The sequence below is a fragment of the Pholis gunnellus genome, assembly GCF_910591455.1.
Source record: "Pholis gunnellus genome assembly, chromosome: 11".
Taxonomy (NCBI): domain Eukaryota; kingdom Metazoa; phylum Chordata; class Actinopteri; order Perciformes; family Pholidae; genus Pholis; species Pholis gunnellus.
The window spans coordinates 16,140,901-16,157,411 of NC_136538.1; the positions used below are offsets into that span (position 1 = coordinate 16,140,901).

At 45.0% G+C, this 16,511-nt stretch overlaps 1 protein-coding gene across 6 annotated transcripts in view; it reads left to right on the plus strand.

Moving 5' to 3' along the window:
* Window positions 1-16,511, plus strand: part of LOC306703300 (transcription factor COE3) — a 65,501-nt gene that overhangs the window by 36,498 nt on the left and 12,492 nt on the right. For 2 of the 6 annotated variants that reach the window (XM_079169226.1, XM_079169228.1), the window contains exons 7-10: window positions 2,557-2,638; window positions 4,737-4,878; window positions 9,558-9,688; window positions 9,856-9,982. In XM_079169226.1, coding sequence (XP_079025352.1) covers window positions 2,557-2,638; window positions 4,737-4,878; window positions 9,558-9,688; window positions 9,856-9,982 — 482 coding nt within the window. Of the gene's footprint in view, window positions 1-2,556; window positions 2,639-4,736; window positions 4,879-9,554; window positions 9,689-9,855; window positions 9,983-16,511 lie in introns of all 6 variants that reach the window. The other 4 variants (XM_079169227.1, XM_079169229.1, XM_079169225.1 and 1 more) reach the window with 3 other exon arrangements.

Here is a 16,511-nt window from a genome sequence, read left to right on the forward strand (position 1 = left end):
TTTCTCTCCCTCCTCCAACTGATAGCTGCCTTGGCCGATTATTTCATCCAGTGCGGTCCACTGAGAGCCTCCTCTCCCGGCTTTGGAAGAGCTTTAATTAGCCATGTTAATATCCCCTTCATTGGCCTTAATATCACTCAACACCTTCCTCCATCTCAGCGGCCACCAGGGTCCCCCTGTCCTGTCAGAACAGCTGATTATTGAGAAGGATAGCTTTAATCAAACCTAATTGCAGTTCATTCTTTCTCTCTATCCCCCTTTGCCCTCCATTGCCAACATCTAATGGCAGCGACGACTTGATATCCCATTAAAAAACAATTAAACAACCTCCTTTTGTCTCCGTGCGTGCCAAAACACCAGCACAAACTTCTGTAGATATTTAAGAAGTAAAAGAGAGAGAGTGGGGCCTTGTCTTAATTGCTCTCCTTCTCACCAAGGACCAATTTGCACTGTGCTCATGGAGAATCTTAACCAACTCAAATGTAATGGATGCTATAGCACTGCCACTGCTGTGGACTATGAAAATTAAGCTTATCTTTTTAGTAGAGAAATTGTGCTTAATTGCCTTCATAACAGTAAACATAAAGGAGCCACTTTATGATAGCGTGGGCACTCAATTTCTTGTGTTTATTGTTTCTGAACTTTTGGTTTCGCTGTAGTGGAAACAGTATGTAAAAGCATTAAAGTATCCAAGACAAGAGACAAGACTAACTCTGAAAGTAATGTGTTTCTTTTATGAAGTCAATGCATTGCCGAGGAAATATATTCCATCTCTTGCTCTGACATAAATTGTCTACCAACGGATGATGCATGTGCATTCACATGCTCACACGCACACATACCCGTGTAGATGTGCACGAACGCAAGCGCGCACACACACACACACACACACACACACACACACACACACACACACACACACACACACACACACACACACACACACACACACACACACACACTGGCCTTACCCAATCTGTATGAGAGGCGACAGACAAATAAAAGTCGTATTTCAGGTCTGCTTTCCGCAGATGTCTGCTGCTCTACATTATGACTCTTTGGGGAAATAAAAACAGGGTCAGGGAATTAGAGTACATAATGGTCATTTTGATGATCAGCCAACAGATGCAACCCGAAAACACAGTGAACACAATCAAGCGAAATGCACTAATGACAAGTCAGGTTTTTTATGGCCTCACCACACACCGACAGGCAATCAGCATTCTGGCATGGGTTAAAACGTCTTTTATTGATGTCCAAGCCAAAGCTCCTTGGATGTGGAGTGAAAATATTTTCTCACCTCTCCTCTCCCTCCTGGGCCCTCGGCAGAGCACAAGGTATAGGAGTCTATCGAAGAACGCTTCTAAATGACCAGTGCATGTGTTAATGTGGCCAGGGTTAGAAGGGTCATTTCAGACTCTGATTTATGGCCTGGCCAGGATCCCACTGGGTGAACGAGAAGTCTTAAGTGTTGTGAAAGCGTCCTCACAGGCCACACAAGCCACTGTATTTAGCGGAATGAAATGGCCACGCAATCTATGGTGCAATCTATGGTAATCCAATGAGCCACTGTGATTCTGTGAGCCAAGGTAGTATTACAATGGAAACCACAATATTGCATATAGCAATGTGATGAAAAATAAATATCTCGGCGTGGTATTTATAATGAATCGGAGAAAGCAAAAGCACAATCAGCCGTGATTCTTTGGGGAGAATTTACAAAAACAAGTCAATTTCATTGTTTATTCTGTGTGGTTGTGTAAGAATTTGCACAATAGGCTACATCTCAGACATTTTATTTTTTCTATTTGGCCCTGTTGTTAATCTTTTCTCTTTTTAACTATTCCACGTCTGCGAGGCCACATCTGATATACGGCTCTCGACGCGAGGCTTCGTCAATACATTTTGCGACACCTGAGCGAAGGAGAGGAAGGCAGCGTACAAACTAACCAAGCCCAGATCTCACTCAGACGTGACATTTGTTCAGAGACGATTAGCCAGGTTGTAATTTGTGGCATAATTGCCTCACCCACCCACAAGTGCATGGGTGTGTGTATGCGTTGTGTGTCTGTGAGTGTGTGCGTGGCATACGGTGGTCCCAGGAGTGTCCGCCTAATTGCCTGACAGGACTATAAGTTTTGTGGCGCGCTCCCACCTTGTTAGGTCCTTTATCCCTGATGCTCTTCAAACAAGACCTGGTCACAGGTGGGCCTCATTTGCTTCCCTATTGAACAGGAGTACTTTAATTGCACAGGGGGTGTCCTGGGATTAAAGAGGTGGGTGGAATATCAAGTGACTTCCTGTATGTTAGTGGCAGATGGGTGTTGGGAAAGACCCATGAACTCAGGTGAGGGGATGAGATGACAAAGAGACTGATGCTCTTGAGTTTGAGAGAATGATAAATACTGCGACTTCCCAGACCGAAATGGTGCGATGTCACGCTTGTTTCTGATGAACGGACCAGATGTGGGAGTGTTTTGATAATCCTTCCGCAACTTTGTCATTTAAAAAAGGGGTAATTAATTGCCTTTGCTTTTGTTTTGTGCTCTCTTTCAGATTCTTCCTAAAGTTCTTCCTCAAGTGCAATCAGAACTGTCTGAAGAATGCAGGGAATCCAAGAGACATGCGCAGATTCCAGGTGACTGAAGCCTCACACAGATTCCCCACACCATCCTCTGTCTGTCTCTCTTTTTGCAGACACACAGGTGTACAAACGGGCAACTGCACTACACTAAGTCACATCGGCACACATATGAAAACAATTCTATTATTTGACAAGGCAAAATCCAGAAAGAGAGAGAGAGAGAGAGATTTCGTGTCTTGTGTGCTCTGGACAGAATATTTATTAGGGAATAGCATCTGACACAAATAAGGATATAGGATTTTAGAGTGCCATCAATCGTGTTCCTGACAGTTTTCTGAGCCGCAGCGCAGAGGGGAGGACGATCCAACCACATGTAACAACAGTGTTAACTCAGGATCTGTCTGGCAGCGGAAACGCATACCTTCTTATACACACACACACACACACACACACACACACACACATGGATGGATGCCCGTGCAAGCTAGAAGTGCATATATTTGCTTTCTCTACATCACTCTCTCATTCTTACCCACATATGCATATACTTAAACTCACACATATGCAGTCCCCTTTATAGCCAATGAAAACCATCTTAAGCCATCTGAACACCATCATTATTGCGGGCTGACAAAATGCTGCGATTTACACGAAAAGGACATGACCGTTGAGAACTTTTACTGCTTCTTTAACCCTCTCGCTCCCAACGTGTCAAGTAGTTGAGCCTTGAAATTATTGACCCCCCCCCCCCCCCCTTACTGATCCATGTATCCGGCCGTACATCCATTCTACCCAGACACTTTCACCACAAGCAGCCCACTAGGTCAAGGTGAGACGGTGAGAGTTTAGTGTGATTTGTCCTATCAGGATAGCGACAAACTACAGGAGGGCATCCGTTACTGACAGCACTGTTCTGTGATAGACACACAAGTCAGCATCCTCCAGGAGGAAACCTAGACATGAAACAGACAAGACAGGGTGTCCCCTCCTGATGTCACCACCATCAGACCTCCCCTGCCTCCTCAAATCTTCCCTCAGGGTGAATGTGGACTGATGCATGACAGCCACCAAGGGCTTTCACCTCTCACTCCTGTGTGTCAAAAGGAATGCCAGAACTAAGTTTCTTTTTTTTTTTTTTTTGTGAAACTAAAACATTAAGAAAAAAACTAGAACATTAAGTTTAAAATAACAAGATTTTTTTTCGCTGATGATCATCCCTCGTCTCCAGTCCAACAGTTAGTATTCCATTTTCCCCTAAATAGATTTCCCAGATGCTCCACCATAGGTGTTTCTCTGGCCAAAGTTGTGTATTCTGCATGCCTTCCACTCCACTTATTACCCCCAAAAACCAGCTGGAGGCCAGAGAGGGCCCAATCCATCATCCTCAGCTTGGCCCAGCTCTGAACCTGCTCACAAGAATGGAGCTCTTTCACTTCCCCTTCTCCCCCCCTCCTCCCCCTCACAGGCCCCAACCCTCCCAAACCAACCAAAAAAAGCGCCCCCCTAAATTCCACTGCTACACCGAGGTCACTTACCGGCGAAGCAAACCTGAGAGGGGCTCTCTGTTTCCGGCTCAGAAAACACTTTGGCCATTCACATGTGGCTCACTGTTTGGAGATGTGGTAGCCAAAAAACAACAACAAAAATAAGCATTATAAAATATGGAGTGTGGCTTGGAATCCGATCCGAGTAAAATGTTTGTTGAGTGATGGGATGGAGCACGGTTCAGTTGCTAATGACTCCAGTAAATTTTAAAAGGGAGGCCTTCCATCCTCAAATAGATGGACAAGCTGATCAATAATTCTGAGCTTGGGCTATGATGACAGTAAACGGAAATGGTATTTTAGTGATTGAAAAGTCAATTAGCCGTACACAAATGCAAGACACTAAAAAGCAAAAACAAAATGGCTGAGAAGCAGGGGAACTGTAATGCGATATGTCCAAAGAGAACATTCGCTTCAAGAGGTTTGACAATAGCAATCAATAGCACGCGGGCCACGTACCTGGACACAGCTGAGTTTCTAAAGCATTCATGTGTCCCCTGTACCCCACAGCATTAACGAGAATGTCCGTAAAACTATATTTCTATGTCTTCATTTTGATGATCTCACAATGTATTAAATTGCATGTTTCACCTTCACTCTTGTTGCAGGTTGTCGTATCGACGACCGTCAATGTGGACGGCCATGTCTTGGCTGTTTCTGACAACATGTTCGTACACAACAACTCCAAGCACGGGCGAAGGGCTCGCAGACTCGACCCTTCAGAAGGTACGCCTCCTTATGTGGAGAATGGTAGGCACATTTTTACATCATATAATTTGCTACGCTACATCTTCTTATAGCTTCTTTTAGACATCCACCCATTTCACAAATCACAGACATAGTTGCTTCTAGTCCCTTAGAGTTTTTTTTTTATTTCTCCGTCACTTTCATTTTTGCTTTTTAAGTTGCTTTTTGCCTCCATCACACCTATTGCTGTGCCTTGACTGGAAGTAGTGTGCATTACTCTGTGTTTTTTTTATCATGTCGATATCACTAATGATGAGGCTAATTCACGATTTTAAAATGTTATACTACTTCCAGTCTACTAATGCACCTACATTTGTCCTAAAAGCTCTTTGTGAAACATGATCAAATTGCTTAAGAATTTGGCTGTGAGGTCAATTTCCTGTCATTGGGTTCTGCAGATTTAGCTGTGAGTGAGCAGAAACAGGGGGAGGAAAGAGAAAGAGAGAAAGGAGGGGGGAGGGAAGGGTGGGTTGACGGTGTGTGTGTGTGTGAGTGGAGGGGGGGCGGCCTATGAGAAAAACAGAACTTACTGTTTTTCTTCCAACTGATTCCATATGATAGACTGATTGCCTGCTCAGCCAAAAAAGAGAGAAAAGAAGGACCACCAAACCATGGGAAATCCCAAAAGTAAAATGCACTAAACATAACCTTATGACCCTCATGGCCTCCACTCGCAGATGGGAGCACATGCAGCTGAAAGATTGTGAGGAAAAAAAAAAAAAAAAAAGGAGAGAACTGACTTCGGCCAATTGTGCAAATTGCTTATCTTCAGATTTCAAGAGCCAATTACGGCTGGGCAAACAGTTTATATACACCACTGACTAAAACAAGCTCCTCTACACATTAATGGGCATTAATGGTTCTATCACCAAAAGCAAATGTAATGTTTAATACAACAACGACTAATAAAAAAAAAAAAAGACCAGACAATTAATATATCTCCGTGCTCTCCAGTCCTAGTGGGGGAAAAGCTAATCTATTTGTTTTTGTCTTTATTAATGACTCCTCTACTGGAGAACAAAATCAAATAATTAAAGTCCTGCCCGGAGCACCAAAGTCATTATGTTCGCTGACGTTCTGTTTGTGTGTTTCACGTTTATGACACGATAGGTGTGGATCGCCTAGCAACCAGTTTCTTAATGAGGGGAGCAATTAAAGAGGTTGAGCCCTCGCCTCCATGTTCCCCCTCTCCCATGGGATCCTGTGTGTTTTCGTGTGTCTATGTATGTGTGTGTGTGTGTGTGCGCTTGTGTTCTTTACAGGTTACCCCAACCCATCCCTTTCTTCCTCTCTTCACCACACTCTTCAAAGCAGCAGAGTGACGCCCCGTAAAGAAGCTAGTGTCAACCGCCCAGTTGAACACGTCTTTGTCTAATAACTTTAATACACCTTCCCTCGGCATAAACCGCGTGTGCTCTCTCACAAGTTGAGATCCTTTTTTTTTTTTTTTTTTTCTTTCTCCCTCCCTCCCTCCCTCCCAGGCTCTCAGCTCCATAACAAACTAATTTAACATGCATCAACAACAATTGCTGGCTTCGTTAAAGTCACCTTTAACAAACAGAGACGGGGGAAAAAAAAGGAGCGGTCATAAAATGTAATTCAGGCCATGGCCTCCACAGTGCTCTGACAACTAGCAGGCAGACAGACAGCGTGCTTTAAATTAGCAACACATTCTTTCACGGGAGTTCACTGGGCGAGAAGCCTCAGATATGTGCCCGTCTGCCTGCCTGCCTGGCTGACTGACTGACTGCCTGTGTGGCTGAAACCGAGAGGCATCCTTCCTCTCAGCCCACACTGCACTTGCACCGATTTGCTCGCATGGATCAAGAGGTGCTGCCCCCTATTGGCGCAGAGAAGGGATAGCCTGTGATCTGACAGACTGAATATCACCATGTGACATTTTTGTTCACTTGTGTGTACTGTCGCACAACAAGCATATTATGCATTCAGACACGAATGTGCTTTGTGGCTGCTTGTCACTCAAACATGTATAGATTCAGGCTCAAAGGTGCATAAACACGCTCATAAATAGCGTCACCCCCCACATATGAAAACACACACGAACCGCACAGCACCGACACACACAGACTCTTTCTCTCACTCACACACACACACACACACACACACACGTTCCTTAGCTCAGTTCCACCATTATAGAGCCCCAGACAATATAGGAGACTCAGCATAGAGCCTGCAGCGCCTGCCTCATTTGCATGCCAAGTGGCTGTAATGCTGTTAGGGTTTATGCAATAAAGACAAGTGAATCCAGACTGCTGGGCCTAAGAGGAAGAAAGAGAGGGAGAAAAGAAGGAAGGGGGGGAAAGGAGAAAGTGAAGGAGAGAGTATGAGTGAGTGAGAGGCAGAGAGAGAGAGAGAGAGACAGAGAGAGAGAGAGAGAGAGAGAGAGAGAGAGACAGAGAGCGAGAGAGAGAGTCAAAGGGAACAGATGGCCCAGGGAGAGGTAAAAGGTATAATCCCATCAGCTGCACTATCAACCGACCATCTGGACATCCCACAGCACAATTACAACACATTTCAGCAGGCAGAACAAAGGACGGCTTCGCGGGGCCACATCAGACCTGTTTGAGTGTCACAATACTAGAGCTGAGACCTCCTCTGCTCAGATCTCGGATCAGTTTTGACGTCCTCTACGGCTAACCCTAACCACCGAGGAAAAAGATTAGGACGGATCACAGATCGGCTGCCTGAGGTCATTTAACAGCAAAGTGAATCTTGAAATAAATTCACGCGCACATACAAAATGGTAACAATTCAGCATAAAACCCCCCCAAAACAAGCTCTGACATATGAATTGAAATGGAGTGAATTTTCCTCTACTGTAGCGCAAAGTTTGTAAAGACTTAGTGATGCAACACCCAGACCGGCAAGCTGGCTCTTTGCATCCTCATCCGTCCACTCCTCATGATGCCTATCATCTGCTGAGGGGGCATTGTGCGTGTCTGTCATCAGATCGCCTGCGCTGACTGTGTAATCCACTTCGCCACGGTCCCCATTCAGCACATGCTCCCCTCTCTGTCTGTGCATTGAGACATATGCAAATTTTTAGGCAGAAGGGTGGACGGCTTAGGGCCTCAGTCGCTGCCTCTCCATGGGTCCTTCTGTGTGTGGGAGGGGGCACTGGGATTTCCGAGGTTGCGCGTCTGTGTCTGTGTGTGTCTCTGTGTGTGCGTGCGTGCGTGCGTGCTTGCGTGTGTGTGTGTGTGTGTGTGCGTGCGCGTGCTTGTGTATGCCTGTCGTAGGTTTCAGGCTGCAGCTGCCCCCCAACAGCCACCGTCACCATCAGGCCGTTTTCTTGCCTCCTCCTCTTTCCTGCCCCCCTCTCTCACATCCCCAAAGTCAATTTGTTTACAGTAATTTTGAAGGGTGAATTATTTGCTGTAATCGTCCACACTGATGAAGGTCAGGCCCTTAGAGGGGGGCCAGCATGCCCATAGAGGGTTGGTCCTCTTTCAGACGCTCCGCTTCGCAATTAAGGAAAGCAAATGTCACTCCTCCAGGCCTCACAAATGAAAATCTGTACGAGGTGATTAGCATGAAGTCAACAGCGCCTGTTAAAGTCAGATTCCCTGTAGTACCAATGTGTGTGTGTGCACTTTATGGGCAGGGAGAGAGAGCAAACATGACCTGAACAGACCCAACAGCAAGGCAAACAAAGGGAGATGTCTTGTCGGAGGTGATCCATACAACAATGACCGACTGTGATTTACTTACTGGATGGAAAGGATAATAGAGGTTTAGAACCAAGCTTGTAAAGAAAAAAGGAACTTGCTCAAATAGTTGCTCACATTTTGAGGACTAGGAAAAACATGCACAATTCATAGTGTATTAAAAGATATTGATGGAAATAGATTAAATTTGATATTGCTATTTTATGTCTAGCTGTCATGCTATTTCTGTTGTAAACACGGTGTTGTGCTCAACACCATATTAAGGTAATGCATCAAATGACAGTGAATGTGAGGCACCAGATCACTCAAATTAGATTATAATAGCAACCCAGACTGTTGATGAATGGCAGAGCTACATAGCAGAAGTCATGCCAGATGAAAAGCATTGTAATAAACAATATGAAATGGATTGAATCGATCACAAAGAGAGAAAAAAAACCAACTCAATCTGAATAATTCACGAGTGCATTTCACGTTATGAAACCTGAAACTACACTCAGTGTGGCTGCACTGTGCGGCATATGCAGAACAAAGGTAATGAAATAATGTGAACCAGCAAAGCTTTAGCTTGTCATTTCCACTTTAACAGCCCGTATTCTTGACTCATTTAAGATGTGTTCAACTTTGAAATTTTACAGTACATGCGGGTGCATGCTTAATCAATTCTGATAGCTGCATTTGCCCTGACACATAATTTGCTCCATCAAATCATTTTCCTTGCGAGCCCGGCGTTTAGCCTTTGTGAAGTGGACCATTTGAAGGGTCTGCTTAACTACACCACTCCAGCGCGCTGATAAATGATTTTGATTCTCATGCCTTAAAGGACAAATCCATCATTTTTTTTTTCTTTTCCAGAGGCAATTTCCATGATATGTCTTTTGTGAGAGAGACATGGTGGTGATACAGTGATGTGTCTATGTGGAAAGAGACGCGGGGATGAGTGTTCGAAGCTCAGGTGCTGAATTTGCTCTTCTCTTTGTCTTGGATAAGCAGCCACCCCGTGCATCAAGGCCATCAGCCCGAGTGAGGGATGGACTACTGGAGGAGCCACTGTCATCATCATAGGGGACAACTTCTTCGACGGCCTACAAGTCGTGTTCGGCACCATGCTCGTATGGAGTGAGGTATGATGTGCTTTTTTGGAATTGTAGATTTGACTAATATTAAGTTATGGTGTGAAATTCAGCAAGTTTTGTTTGAACTTTCTCGCCAATAGCGTTAAGAATACAGACTCTCTAGTTTGTTATTACAGAGGTCTCATTATTTCCTTTTCTCTTCCTCTGTAATCCAGCTGATAACTCCACACGCCATCCGTGTCCAGACTCCACCTCGGCACATCCCTGGAGTTGTGGAAGTCACGCTGTCCTACAAGTCCAAGCAGTTCTGCAAAGGTGCCCCTGGGAGATTTGTCTATACTGGTGAGTCAAAACCTCCTCTCCCCCCCCCCCCCCCCCCCCCCCCCCTCTCTCCTCACTCTGTGTAGATGGAGCTCCTCAGCACCAAGTCCAGGCAGTAATAATGAACTAACCAGGGCCCTGCTCGCTGAATGTTAAAAGTGTGAGATCTGCACTGCTAGGGAAAAAAGGTGTTTCGTGGAGGGGCTCCTACAAGTGCAACACGATCCCCCGCTGACTTGCCGTCATACAAGGGGTGCTGCCAAGCTCTGTTAAACTCAAGCTGTCAGGATATCTCATTCTGCCAATTCTCTTTATCTGCCCTGTTACGAGACAGATAATGCTTTCTGCTAATTTGCTGATTTTGTAAAGCAAAATGTGGTTTAATTTCTTTTTTTTTTTATGAATCAGATTAGGAAAGCAGAATCCAGGTTAAGTGCATGAGTGAGTCAGAAGGTATTCTCATGTGTGTTCAATAGGAATTCACGGGAGAGGAAGTGTGCAAAGAGACGAGAGAGAAGTGAGAGAAGGGGTGTGTGTGTCACACTATAAGTAAGGGATCTGATTATCTTGGCTAACAGAGGGAAGTGGTGGTCTTATCTGTCATCATTGGTGAGGAGACAGAGGTTGCGGGGGTCAGAGCCTGTCTGACCTGGAAGCCTCTGTCTGTTCTAACTCTGATGGGCAGAGTAAAACGGGGGCGAGTCAAAGCACTCTCACTTCCCCCAGCACCCCCGAGCCTCCAGCACAGCTCTGGCCTTGAGCGCAGCAGAATTGCAAAGGGCCTGGACCCCCCAACCCCCCCCCTCGGAAACCCCCGTAAAGACCCCTCCATCCCGGGGCAGCTGTTTCTCATCAAGTCCCCCCTCTCTCGCTCCCCAAACCACCACTACCACCCCCAGCCATCCGTCCCCTTCTCCTCCAACCGTGCAGTCTGGCCCAGCTCTCCTGCATTTAACCTCCCTAGCAGGAGCGGAGCAGAGGCCAACAAGGCACCGGGATAATGAAACAGGAGTGTACTGTGGCCGCGTAAGTGTATGTGTGTCTGTTTGTGTGAGACTGTGAGAGCGAGCGAGAGGGAAAAAAGTGTGTGTGCGCGAGTGTGTGCCTGTGTGCACAGCACAGAGAAGGTGTATAAGTTAAGACATTAATGGCTTCTATAGCACCCTGGTGAAAGTACCAGGTCCCTTAAGAACAGACCCCATTAGTCACAGAGGCTAAGCGGATTGGGATGATTACCATCAGGTTTTACTGGGGAAACGTGTCCCCTTCTCTCTATCTTTGTTGATTTTTCCCCCCCCCCCCCCCCTATTCTTCCTCCCTGTCTTCGCTGGGTTCCTACTCACTTCCAGTTAGTATGAAGATACAATTACCCCTGGAGGCAATGGTGGTACAATTGATTAGTGCGCTGAATTAAAAGAGAAAGTCACGAATAGACAGGTCCGGCTCCTCCGCTCCGCTATTCCCTGTGTGGCTCACCCTGATTGTACAAGGGTTGTCGCTTGAGAGAATGAAACCGTTAAAGAGAGCAGAACGCATAACGCCACAATTAGGTACCACTGATTCCGTATGTACAGTAATTGCTAGGTGAAAGGATGTTAGCTACTTCTCTCCGACAGTAAAATGCGAATGGGCTGATGCATTGAGCGCAAGAGAGTGGATCATGTATTTAAGAGCGAAACAGCTCATTTCAAACCATAGCTTCTCCTTCTGTGTTACTGCACTTGAAAAAAAAAAAAAAAAAAAAATAGCACTACACGAGCAAATAGGTTTGAAATGACCCACAGTTACAATAGCAAATTACTTGGAACTGAAATGGGCATGCAGTGACACACAGTGCTAGCTAGAAGGCACACAATGTTCCGGTGTCATATTGGAGAGCAATATGTGCATATCAAAGGTGTAGTTATCAAAGCATACGGCTTCAAGCCTGACTTGAGAGGAGTGCCTTTTTTAGACCTTTTCTTTTTTTCATGTTGACTCTTCTTGCACCACCACCCTAATTGTGGAGATTTAACTCGGTCAATTTAAGAAATTATCACAAATTACCAAGAGTCAACACAGAGGAGACTGCAGCCAATTCGAACAGCAGAGGGACACGTCCTCACTCGGGTGAGTACCCTGGAACGGCTCCAAAACTCACAATCCATTCTCAGAAAGAGAGCACCCTGTAATGTATGTCAAATACTCCTGTTGGCATTGACTATTGAATGTTTAAAGCACTAATGAGACAAACAGACATACTATATAAAACTTTAGCAGCCTGTAGTTTACTGACTGCTTCTGTACTGTTACTGGCACACTTTTAAAGGAAAGACATGCCAGCTATTTTTGCTATATCCCAGTCTATACCTTTTACCTTCTAACACAATGTTGTCCCTTGGAGCTTGCTAGCTTGTCCTCTGTTTAATCCATGTATTGGTTATCCATTGGTCCAACTGTCCGCAAGGTTGTAGAAAATCAAGAGGAGAAACTCCTGGCTGTACCTAAGGTCAATACTTTATAATACTTTACACTTTATTAAGCACTGCACTACAACAGTGCATGCTGGTTTGATGAGATGATTTCTTTCAAGAAAAGTATCAATTTTCAGCCTAATTTGCAGCATCTTAACCTTTTTACTGCATTGTTACAGTGCTATATGAAAGAGTAAGTCATAAATAAAATCGTTGACCGCACAATTCATCCAATTTAAGCTCCTAATTGCATCAGAGCTTTTGGTTTTCTATCTTGGCCAAGTTTCCACGAGAGCTCCCCTCCAGGGGCAACGATGCAGGCCCTTGGTAATATGGTTCTGCAAGCAGTCCTAACACACTCAGCCACTATTTATCCTAATCAGTGACATCCACATAACCAGGATTGCTTAAAATGAACCCCTTCCGCGCCCCAGAAAACGCACATTTACCGGGACCCCATTTGTCATGGGTAAATTGAGGGTCAGTAAACTTCGCCTGTATCCTCCAGTGGGGATCCAGGACATGCATCATAACGTTAGGAGAGAATGATTGGCGAAGGCGAGCTGTCACACATTTGTCAGGGGGAAGGGAACATTATTTGCTAATTTCCCAAGCTGGGCACTGACAGGGTGCTTCGTCTTCAGACCTTTGGTGACCAGCATGGCTTCCCAGCTATTAGTACAAGTCAAGTGTTTTCTTTTTTTTTTCCTCCTCACTGTAAAGCAGCAGTAATAGGAGCCACTCGTTCGACCTCACACGATCGCAGCATACTGGGTGAAGGATTTTTGGATGGAGTAGATGCCCCATACAGTGAGCTGCTCCTGCCAGGCCTTAGTTGAGGCCAGACAGCCTTGAGGGCTGATGGATCACAAACTTTCCTTGTCAAGGTGACGCTATCGACTCCACTGCACCAAAATCTGACAAAATGGGTATGAGGCAGTCATTCATCAACATAAGGACAAAGGGGTCATGTGTGCTTCACTCAATACTGGTGGAGATCAAGAAATGTCAGCCCTGTAAGGGATGGAAAAGGAAGATGCTCATTGTGCGGGAGTAAGGTCTCATTTTAGTTAAGCTTCAACTAAAATGTCTTACTTCATGAAGGTCAAAAAAATATCTTAACTCCTATGTCTTTACACCCCAAATGAAACCTCAGTGCCTCAAATCGTAAATAGTGATTTCCAGCTTTTTCAAAATTAAACTCACTTCCTGTTACACTCTCAGAAAGAGGAACACAACTGCTATGTAGCCTTCGCCTCCTCTCCCCCCCCAAAAACAAAATAAACAAACACAGACGTCTTTATCGGAGCACATCAGATAGGGCCTTGTGCTGTTCGGCCAGTGAATCGGGCCTATCCTTACGTCTCCTCTACGCCCTGCTGTCACTTTGAAGTCCCAAACTCAGAAGCTGATCAGATGGAGAGCTTCCTTTTCATTTCCTGTCCTGCAGGGTTGGGTTTGGTACTCGGTTGGTTGCTGGTCAGTGATGGGGTGGTGGCCTACAGCAAAGATATGCTATAATCAAAGTCATTCACAGAGGTATGTAAACAGATCAGTTTTAGAGGAGGACTCGCAAACACACACCAAATGCTTCATATAAGCATCGTGTATTTAAAGTGTCTAAATCTACTGCACAGCATTTCAGATTTGAGACACTTTGAAATTTATCTGCAGATTCTTTTTTTTGTTGTAAAGTCAGTACCTACAGTACGAACTGCTGCAAGTAAGGATGAAATAGGCATTTATAAATGTCATCGCCACAGTCAAGTGGGTTGTAACCAGTTGGCACAACAGTTTTAGCATGTGTCAAAGCATGTTATCCACTAGCCCTATCCCCATACCTGCCTGTCTCATTACAACTCTGGTATTTAGCACCAGCTCTGCAGGAGTGGAGCAGACACTCGTTGCCAAGTTAGATGGGCCTGGTTTGAAGGCCTTGTGAGCTTGTGTGGAGCGCGACAAGGTTCCACGGAGGAAGGTCCTTGTGTCCAATTAGAGGGCTGACGTGACACGTGCTCGCACTCCCCCACTGTCAGGCAGCTTGTCAGGTAGGCTTTGAGAAGCACGCTGTGGCATTATTCCACAGCGTGTTATCAGCAAGTGACCTGTGAAATCCAGCCCCAGGAAATTGATTGAAATAAGCACTTGCAGTTGAGCATGTATTTTCCTCCATTACACCTCACTGTGAAATGTATTGTGGGTATCTTTCAAGAGAAAAATGAAAGTATGGCGGCGTGTTTTTTTTTTTGTCTCTCAGTAAGAATGGTATTCATTGATTTAATTTTAATTGGACCCACTTTTTGTCCCACAGTATCGTTAGAGGTCTGTTTTGTAATGGCTCTTAAAATGGATTGTCCTCAGTAAGTCACAGCATCAGTCCTTTGCCACAGGAAAGATAGACAGAGGAGGCAGGGAGGGGGGCTCTTGATAGACGAGGATCTTTTCCCTCCTCCTCTTTTCTCTACCTCCTCTTCTTGCCCCATTTTCAGTATGATCCACACCCAACGGGCTTTAAAAGTACTCCACACACCCCTCCTCCTCCGCTGCCGCCTTTTGATTGAAATTCATCGGCAAGTTTATTGAGAAATGAATGAGGGAGGCAGCACGGTATTGACTTTGAGAGGAAAACACAACTCATCTTGAATGAGGGGGAAAACGCGGCCGTAATTTAGCCGCCATCGATCTGTGCCCCGTCCATGTATTGATCTTCATTTTACAATATTAATTTGCGCTTGCAATCAGCTGTGAAGGGAACCCATTTGATTTCTGTTGGCCAGTAATGTGTGAAAGTCCGCCGTCGTCCTTAGAGAAGTGGCACACATACTTTAGATGTCATCTAAGAGGATTGAACAGGTGTCTTTGGCCCTTTCTAATAACACAGCCGATATGAAGGCAGTCTGAAATTATGGATGTGCAATCTGTAACATTGCTCCCTTTTAACCGTGTTAATTACATTTTATCTGTTGCAGGAGCAATATCTGCTGGAGACTGTTACTGTCTAGGTTTTTTTTTTCATCTGTATTGGCTCAAAGTTCATGAAATTTCAATGAACATTGATCTGTCTCCATTGATTTATCCTAACTGCAGATCTTTGAAATTTTAATTTCCTGTTCATCTTGAGACTGCTGGAGATGGAATCACTCAGTGGTAACTGGCTGCAGTGGATGGAGATGATATGGTCAGTGGTAAAACAGATGAGGTTTGCTCTGCGTGGGTTTGCTGTGAAAATTCCAATTTGGCTTGGTTTGGTTTTTTTAAGACGGTCTGTACATCTGCATGCGTGTTTTCTATTCTCTCAACCCTTAAATATATCGACCGTGGAGCAGTAGCATGACCTCTGGTTATCTTACCTTCTCTGTATGCACAGTATTCAATTTTAGCTCCTTACAGTAACACTGGGAAGATATTCACTTTTTAAATGTCTCCGGTAGACACGAGTACAGAGCACATCGGCGAGACGAGGTCATTACGTGTGCTGATGCTTTTTCTGAACTGCATCCATCTAACAGACCGCAGGTGCCTAGAAGGCTCCAGTTAGACTGTTTGACAAGTCACAAATGCAATAACACTTGAATGAACTTCTGCCTGTGCTGTTTATCTGTCTCCCCCTTTCCAACTCCCACTCCACCTCTAATTTGTGTTAAGGGGAAAGAAAAAAATAACTGCTCAATGGTGTAGGAGGAGTGGAGATAAGCTCGAAGCAGTTAAGTATAATTAGCGAAAGTAATAGCTGGCAAATGGCAACAAGGCTAGGTTTTTATCTCCTGGAAAGATAGAGTTATCGTAATAAGCTGTAATGGCTGGCAGGAATGCTAGTACTCGGTGCAAGCTTCCATTCAGGCTCATAGACTTAACAAGGAACAATTTCCCTTAAATTTACTGCTTTGCTCAAACATTTCCCCATGTTTATACCCAGATACTGTAAGTCAATACATGTGTTCAATCCACTTCCATATAGACCGGGGGCACACAGTAGTGTATTGCCACGTAAGCACTTCTGGCTGCCAACGTCGGCCATGTTACACTGTTCCTGTAGAGCGGTTACTCATGTCCTATTTCTAGAGAACATGGAGAAGGAGCAGCAGACCACACTCAGA